The 9,342-nt window shown below is 26.5% G+C and overlaps 1 protein-coding gene across 1 annotated transcript; it reads right to left on the reverse strand.

Moving 5' to 3' along the window:
• Positions 1–3,163: 3,163 nt before the first annotated feature.
• On the reverse strand, positions 3,164–9,016 carry LOC124844535 (putative WRKY transcription factor 12). The gene is made up of 4 exons (XM_088094566.1): positions 8,354–9,016; positions 8,079–8,152; positions 7,350–7,511; positions 3,164–3,520 (listed from the first exon to the last, which is right to left on the reverse strand). The coding sequence occupies exons 1-4, from the start codon at positions 8,642–8,644 to the stop codon at positions 3,358–3,360; spliced, it is 690 nt and encodes a 229-aa protein (XP_087950692.1). The 5' UTR covers positions 8,645–9,016; the 3' UTR covers positions 3,164–3,357.
• Positions 9,017–9,342: the final 326 nt, after the last annotated feature.

Consider the following 9,342-nt stretch of genomic DNA (forward strand, 5'->3'; position numbering starts at 1 on the left):
AACACAACGCTTGATTTAAGAAATTCTAATTAATGATATAAAAGTCTTGGTTATATCAAGCTTAGTGACTATATTACCACCCTTGACCCTTTTAGATAGAAGATTAATAACTTCAGAAATAATACAAATATCATCTTTAACATGTTCCTTAAGAGAAATAATTCTATTAGTAATCACTATAACCCTATAAGCTAAAACTTTTGTCGAAAATCATTTATGCATTTTATAACTTTAAAAATAAAAGAAATAATATTCAAATTTATATCAGGAAGAATCCTTAGCAAAAGAATTATTGGTCATTTAATCACAAATTATTTTATAGCTTAATAATCACAAAACATTTAAAAATAACTTTAAATTAATATTAAGAAAGTTTATATATTTCATCATATTAATTCAACTCTTAGCATGTACAATTTCTCAATAAGAGTTTCTATTTTTTAATTTAGTTAAACTAATGTTAAAACTTTCTTTTAAAGTAAGGTATTTGTATAAACGAATGTGATACAATAAATACCGAATGAAAGAAATATAACTATTGCCAATTATTTTTTATATGATATTATCGGAATATATATATATATATATATATATATATATATATATATATATATATATATATATATTCTAAAATTTGTTTAATAATTAATAGTAAGAAGAAACTTGTAGTTCTAATATAATTTATTTTATTGGATCATATTTATTTCTAAAAAGTTATTGAAAAAAAACATAATAAATACCCACTTTGACTTGAATGTCTTAAATTATTTTTACTTTCACTTCCTTGTATTAAATTATATTTATAATATAAATTAAGTTCAAAATAGTATTTTGGACTTTAATAAAAGAAGAGTTTTTGTCACTATATTTATTAGATTATTAGGTCTATCAATCTTCTCCACCAACATATCTCATCCCACCATGATATATATCATGATGAAAATGCATTTTAATATTTATATGTTTCATCTTTATAAATATTCGTATGTTCTCAAGTGAATTGCATTATATATGTGTTTCAAGTCTTTTTAGAATTAGGAATAGTGTGCTTTTTAATGTGAATGTTTGAGTTAGATAGAAATATAATGTGAAGATTATTACATTAATTATTATATATTTTACACTTTATTAGTTTAATGGTTTAAACTGTTCTACTAAATAACACTTGGTATAACTATAATGTAATTTAAGTGTGATCTCGTACACATGTTTGTGAGTTAATGAAAATATTAAGATGAGTCACGGGTTTGGATTTTTCTTTTATAGAAAACTCTATAAATTGGTATAGCATAGGAGTAAAAGAAGAGGAAAAATAGTTGTTACGGTAATATTATTAAGAACTTTCTTTTATATCTCTCTCTGATGTTATCTTATATATATTTGTATTGTTTTAATTATATTAAATTGCTATTATTAAGAGTTAATTATTTTATTACCATGTGTTTGCTAATATAGTGTATTAACATTTATGAAAAATCTTAATTTGCATGGTATGCAGGATTTGAAAGAAAGAATGAGTTCAAAACAAAAGGACGAAAAAACTAAGAAGAAATCAAGCTTCTTCAAAACTATATCAAAACTCTCAAAATTTGGAAAGAAAAAGAAGATTGCATCAAATGCTCCAAAAGAAGATGTTTCAGAAGAAGATTCTTCATACTCTCCAAAACACTATGGTGAATTTTCAAACACTTTCAACCATGATCATGAGAAAGAAGAAGAATTTTCAGACTCCTCTTTCAACCATGATCATGTGAAGGAAGAAGAGTTTTCAAACACTTTCAACAATCATGTGAAGGAAGATGAATTTTCAAACACTTTCAACCATCATGTGATGATAAGGAATGATTCTCCTCTGAGATCTTCCATCATAGAAGCATCTCAATATCATGGAGAGAGGGGAGAGGAATTTCTGAAAGCAACCTATTACTTCAATGATCATTACTCAGAAGGATGTTCTATTATGTGATTAATGTGCACAAGTGAAAATGATTGTTAGTTTCAGAAATCGTTTTATATGTTTTTCGAATTTTAATTGACGTTATTTGATGGATAAGTTGTTTTTCTTTACATTAAGTTTTGCTCAATAAATATATTTATTCCATATATATTACTTGCTTTAATTATTATTTTTCCTTTTTTTATAATGTTATAAAGAATTAAATGAATGCTTAGTATTGTCATTGAAATTTAGCAAATGTTTTAGATGATTCTTAGAAAAAAAATAATCTAATCTTTTATAACTAGAGTTATCTCCTTTATGATGATAATTGTTTCGATTTCAAATAATAAGTTAAAATAACATTATTAATCACTACAGTTGTTCTGGAGTCAAGAATTTTAATTATGGTTTTGTATTTAAAAAAGTCTTAAAGGATGAAAAAGAAAAAAAATATTTAAACGATTATTAACATCGATGAGAGAAATACTTTTTATACACATTAGATATTTCATAAATTTATATATTTTTATTGATTTTCTATTAAAAATTTTCATTTTATTAAAGGCTAAAAATATTATTTTATTTTGGTCTAAGTATTTTTTTAATTGTTATTGAATTTTTAAGCCTAACTCAATCTCCTACAAATCCGGCTTATAAGGTGAGGTTTACACCTCACTTATATATTATAATCTGGTCTTATCTCTCGTCAATGTGTGACGTCGAGGTATAGACATCTCGTGCGTGATAGTAGAAATTGGGTGGTCCGATAGCTCTGATACCATGTTAGAAAGTGAATTATAAGCTAACTCAACCCCACAAAACCGACTTGTAAAGTGAGATTTGCACCTCACTTATATATTATAATTTGCTCTTATCTCTAATCGACGTCAATGTGTGATTTCCAACAATTTTTCTCGTCTTCCCATATCTAACTCATACTAAATCACTTATTTTCTCTTTAATTTCTTCTGACTCGTGGTCAACTTACTATCTGTCTCTGTGAGAATGAGTTGATCGATAAATTAGAATAAATTAAAAAAAAATAAAAAACATAAGTTAATTAACAAGTTGAAGACATAAAGACAGTTTTTCGATGGCATCATGTCTTTAAAGTAAAAAATGTTTTGAACACTCAATATAATACATTTTTTTGATAAGAAATTAATTAAAAATATTTAAACTCAAGCCAATTTAAAAATATAAAAAAGTAAAGTTACACAAATGTGAAAAATAAAAAAGACTAAAACTTAATTTAAACCTTATAATTTGTATAAACAACATAGAAATGAGTTCATCCATGAAAGAATGATTGAGCTCACTAACAATATAATCCCTCATGAAAAATTGTCACATCTAAATAACTATTAGTACATAAATATATATATTAATTAATTAATTATTGAAAGCACATTAATTGTTCAAAAAGAAGTGAAACATTCATGTTCTGATGAATTTGAGTCATCACAAGGAGAATGATTGTGTCTTCCTTCGTAGGTTGTTATTACCATTCGACAATCTTCTGAGAGTCTTTCAACCCTTTTCTTCACTCTACAGTTGTTATGAGTACAACGGTAGTAACTTCTGTTCATCATATCCAAAAAATTTAATGTCAATATCATCACCATAACATAAAAAAATAAATACTACAAAGCTTCAAAATTAGTTTATTTCTTCAAAATAAAAGATAATTTAACTTATTTATTAAAGTTTGTTTTTTTTTCCTTTCGAATACTATGCAAATCAGATTTGATCTTATTATATACATAGATGAGTCTTAATGGTCTAATACATATTATTAGAATATGGAGTTTTACCAATAAATGTTTTCAGAAAAGAAGTAAAAATTAATATAAAATTAGCACCATAGGTATAAAGATAATACGTTTGCAATGTCACATTCAATAAAAATAAGAAATATTTATTATATACAAATGAGATTAAACTAATTTATAAATTAATATTGTAAAATTAGATTTAAAATTTACTTCTTCCTTAAAATGAACAAATAAAATGCGATGGATTGATTATTTTTTTCTAACTTCGAAATAATTTTTATATAATCAAGCTGATTTAGCTAAATGTTTACATATCATTGAATATTCTTAAAAACATGTCATCAACCATCTTTTCTGAGAAGAATTTTATAAAATAAATTTTTCAAAAAAAATAAAAATCAATATATATTTGGTTAATGAAAAAAAAATCTTTTGTTATTAATTTAAATAGTGTCGATTAAAGTTTGGTAGTGCATCTTTTTCAGGAAGTTTTCAGTTGTTCACCTACACTTGTTGGATTCAGACATGTCTCACTGTTAAATTAATTTTTTTATTAATATTTTCCAAATGTTCCTAAGTTCCTATGTTCCTGAAGTGACTTTTATTTTTCCAAAGTAACTTTTTCATTTCTAATTCCACTTCTAAGTACATACCTTTAAGTACACTTTTGTAATCATATTCTGCAACCAAACCAAATTAATTTGGAAATATATATATATATATATATATATATATATATATATATATATATATATATATATATATATATATATATTTATTGATCCTTTCTATTTTTCTCTCTCTAAATTATTAGTTACCTTCACTCTAAGTAACTTTTGTTTTCATCAAATATAACTTTTGTTTTATCTATCATGTTTCCTCATTTTTGTCATTTATTTTACTTCATTGTCTAAAAAAAGTTGTTGAAAAATTTATGATTTGGTGTGCATTCTTAAGAAGTTAAATAAATGAAATTAATTTGTTTCTTAAATTGTAGTTTTTCAATTGATTTCACTTCTGAATATCATGAACACTAAGATTTTAAATTGGACTTAAATTGCAATTTTCCTAGGTATGGACAACATAAGATTTTTCATTTTGTAGTCACTTGATTTCTTTATATATTATTAATACTTTTTTTGGGGTACATATTAAAGACTTATATGACATTACAAATCTTTTAAATATTCTTTTTAAAGAAAGTTTTTTAAATATTTTTTATATTAGCTTTTAAAAGATTTCGTTTCTCTATTTAAATTGTTTGAAAGAAAATAATAACTTTGTTCATTTCTACATTTCAAAACATATTATTCATCTGTGGACCGAGAAAATGTATAAAAAATTAATGATTTTTTTGATCGGCACCAAAAATTAATGATATAATATTTATCAAATTAATATTGAAAACTAAAGCAGCATGAGATACCGATAATGTTTTCTCATAACTCTTTCATGCATTAGTTGATCATGGCACTGTACCTTCTATTTTTACAAGTAATTAACAAAAAGAATTGAAATAAAAAAGATAAATTGATATTTTATTATTAAAATTCAAATTTTCTTCAACTAAATAACAAATGCATAATTATTTGTGTTATATTTATATATATATATATTTTTATCTCATCTAAATATTATTACTGTGTTTAAATACATGTTTGAGAACCTTCTGTACACATTATCCAATGCTCCACTTACCATAAAGAAAGTTGCTACACACATGAAAATGGGTTTAGGAACACATAAATAAGAATATAAATTTGTTACTTTTTTTAATTATCGATTTTTCAATAAAAAAATATTTTTTTCTTTGTTATTTTTTATTTTCAAGATAACATCATTATTAGTATTATACTCTTATTTTATTTACATTAAAATAAAAAAAATCACATAATTTGTTTTTGGTTTTAATAAAAAGGTTAAAGTACTATTATAAAGGAATAAATGGACTGTATATGTCAGTAAAAAAATATTTTTAATAATGCCTAAATAAAAAAATTATCTATTTCAAAAATAATTAACTTGTGTAATAATGCAGTCTTTTGACTATATAAATTTATCATCATAACAAGGATTTCCTCGTCAATTATTGTAGGCTACATGACTGGCACACCTTAATATTTTGATCTTGCTAATTACATTCTAATTAATCAGTGATCATATACAGCACCAAGCTATTTTTTCCTTTAAAACAAGATACATTGATCATATTTAATATAAATTCTTATAAATTACTTTCCCCAATCTTAAAATAGCTTCAGTTTTAATCTTTAAAAGAAACTAAACGAACTGATTATCAGTTTTCAATAAAATACATTAACTTTTTATTTTTAATTTACTTCAAACATAAATCACAGTTTGTGTGTGTATCCATGAATTTAAAACTAGTGAAAATAAATCAAACAGCAAACAATCTTAGAATGGATGAAGTTTATAAGAATCATACAAAACTGTAATATATAATATTAAAGCCAAAAAACAAAAAGGGAAAACAAATGGTTGGATTTAGATTCTTTACAGAGTTTTTTGGTATATTATATCTCTCTTGCATATCTAAAATACCCTAATGAACACTATTTGAAATTTTAAAATATATTAAAAGAATTTGATACATCAAACTTAATGCATTTTTAAAAAATTAAATATATGAAAATTAATATATTAAAACTAAGGATTAACTGAAAAGCTAGAGAAATTATTATAACATAAATTAACATAACTAAAAGAAGAATATTTAGGGTTTTGTTTGACATTGGCAAGAAGTTATGGGTAGAAGAGATTAATTAGGTTTTGTTAATGAAATTATAATGAATACGAAAGAAAAGGTTTAGGTGGAAGTGAAGGGTAGCTTTTGAGTGATGGGTGGAAGAAGTTGGTCAGAAAAACAGCATGAACATAGGACAAAGGAGGGGACCCTATACCATGCACTATTGTCAAAACTCTAATAATAATAATCCACTAAATATATTCTCAACAATTTTTTATTTTATTTTCCTTTTTATTTCCCAATGAACTCATATTTTTTAATTAATTACCTCAACAAAATAATAAAAATAAAAATAAAAAAGCCTATTTTTCAGTCTGTACCATCAATCTTCTCTCCTCACAAGTCCTCTGAAAGTATCATTCCTTCAGTTTTAGCCAAGATTCTCATCACTCTCTCTTCTCTCACTTGTTTTCAGTCTATAATTAATGTTTGAAACAAAATCTATGATAATTACCACTTCAGAGATTGTGCTGTTTTTCTTATTTTTTTTAATATAAATGTATTTTGAATACACATTATATTAGAGAATTACATTGCTACATATCTGAATTGAGGTTGCTCACCACCGACATATATTTTTCCAAAAAAAAGACATCTTACCTTCATTTCTCCGAGTATAATGCCTATGATGTAGCCAATGCACTCAATCATTTATAGTTTTCCATTTTTGCATTATTTCAAAGAGTTTCACAGTTCTCTCACCAATTATGTTATGTAAAAAATTCTTATGCATAAGAACACAAGCATGAGTTTATAAACATTATCAAATATAATCAATATGTATATGTTCTTCACACTGTATATATATATATAATCAAGAAAACAAAAAGGGCTAATGAGATTCAAAGGGTTTTTTGATTATCATTACCTTGGATGAAGGCTGTTCTTGACAACTTTCTGACCATACTTCCTCCATTTGTAACCATCATCAAGAACATCAACATCACTTCTTGTCTGAAAACAAAACCTTGGTTCTCTCAGCTTCCTCCTCACTTTCACCTTGTTCTTCTCTGACCCTGAATTTCTCCACCTACCATCACATAACATATAGTTTCAACATACTGATATATATATACAAATCCTCATGTGTTTGTCTATATATATCTATATGTATATATATAGATGTGCCACTTGATTCTCAAGTTCTTCTCCATTAAACAGGCTTTTTTTTTCTTAATCAGTTCAAAGCAGGATTAATTAACCTTAAACCAGAAAGTTAATAAACTAAAGATGATAGCAAAAGTATAAAATTATGATCTGTTTGAAGAATATATGAAGGCTGATGGACTAGTGGATTCGAGTATCAATGAGTATCAAGACTTTTGAGTACCATGCTCTTCCTCATACCCCAAAAGAGAGAGAGAGAAAGAGAGAATAACTTGGAGTACAAAAGCAAACTCAGAAAGAAAAAGAAGCAGTCACTTCCATATATGGTAGAGACCTTCAGATTCTTCGCAGAAACCTAAAGAATATCTTCTGAGGCATCTAAATTAAATATTTACGTGCATGCAGAGAGAGAGAGAGAGAGAAAGAGAGAAAGAGAGAGAGATTGAAATCAGAAAGTTGTGTTTGCAAGAAGATGTTATACTGAGTATACCATGTGTTGTTGCCATCACTGGTATTTCCGGTGCAATTTTCATCATTGACAGCTTTAGGATCCAGTGTTCTAACCTGAAAGTTCATGGTATACCATTTATATAATAAGCAAAAACCGTTTCACAGAAAAGTGATCAAAACAGCATACCCTAAAATTGAAAGAGACTTGCATAAAAACAAAACGAATAAATACAAGAAACAAAAACCTATAATTAGGTAAAAGATCGTAGTTTACATGAATAGATAGATATAGACATAAGAATAAACTTATATCACCTGTTCATTGTTCCAAGAACTTCTGGATGCAAGGTCATTATGGTTAAAACCAACTGATCCAGAAGTGGTAGTGGTAGTGATGGTGGTGGTGACTGTGGCGGCGGTGACGGTGTTGCCACCGGTTAGAGACTGTGAGAGCTGAGAAGATTGGGATTGAGCTGAGGGTGTCAGGAAGCTAAGAACCTGATTTTCTTCAAATTGGACAAAACCCATTTCGTGGATTGCTTGAGGGGTGTTGCTGAATGAAACTTGAAGATCGTAGCTTGGATTAACACCTCTCTCTCCTTCCATAACCCCTTTTGAAACAACCTTGATTTTTGGTTTTTTCTTGGTCTTATGTTGTTGATATGTAGGTGAATCTTGGAGGGGTGGTGAAGAACATGAAAATTCTAGGCCATGTGAACATGGAAAAAGAGGGTGGATTTGAGAAGACAGAAACAGGAACAAGAACAAGGTGTTTGAGGTTTGGTCAACAGAAGTAGGTTGTTTTTGTGTTTGTGTTTGGCAATTAAATTCTGAAGGGAATGTTTTATTCCTTCAGCCCATGGTTAACGGAGTCTATTCAAAGGCTTGTGTACACTCTTTCTCTCTCTGGATTACACGTGCAGTGTCCTACAAGTGTTTTTCATGTGGAATCTATCTTCAACAAGTGCCAGAAGGAATGAAACTAGGTATTGTCGTTTTTATACCAAAATGATTCTTTCACATCACGCCAGGTTTATACTCATCGATTACCATGTAAGTTGTTTCTTGGTATATATGCATATCAATAGTAGTTTTTTTAGACATCATGTGTCATATTTTCGAATCAAACAAGATATTATTACTAGTCATAAAACTTTTTTGTTTTTTTTTTCACTATTTAACATAGAGTTTTGAAGTTCAAAAATTTATATTTTTAATTAATCTTCTTGAAACAATTCCATACAAGTTGATCTATAATATATTGTTAATGGGTTTCGTAATAATTATTTACCAAGCCACTGACT

The sequence above is a fragment of the Vigna umbellata genome, chromosome 7 (genome assembly GCF_029865625.1).
Source record: "Vigna umbellata cultivar VRB3 chromosome 7, Vumbellata_1.0, whole genome shotgun sequence".
Classification (NCBI taxonomy): domain Eukaryota; kingdom Viridiplantae; phylum Streptophyta; class Magnoliopsida; order Fabales; family Fabaceae; genus Vigna; species Vigna umbellata.

What these genes read in the sequence shown, in the direction of transcription:
- LOC124844535 (XM_088094566.1), bottom strand. Translation starts at nt 8,644, where the DNA reads ATGGAAGGAGAGAGAGGTGTTAATCCAAGCTACGATCTTCAAGTTTCA. An exon ending in AGTGATGGCAACAACACATG is followed by an intron (nt 7,512 to 8,078) that starts GTATACTCAGTA and finishes ATGTGATGGTAG; the next exon opens with GTGGAGAAATTCAGGGTCAG. An exon ending in AAGAACAGCCTTCATCCAAG is followed by an intron (nt 3,521 to 7,349) that starts GTAATGATAATC and finishes TATGATGAACAG; the next exon opens with AAGTTACTACCGTTGTACTC.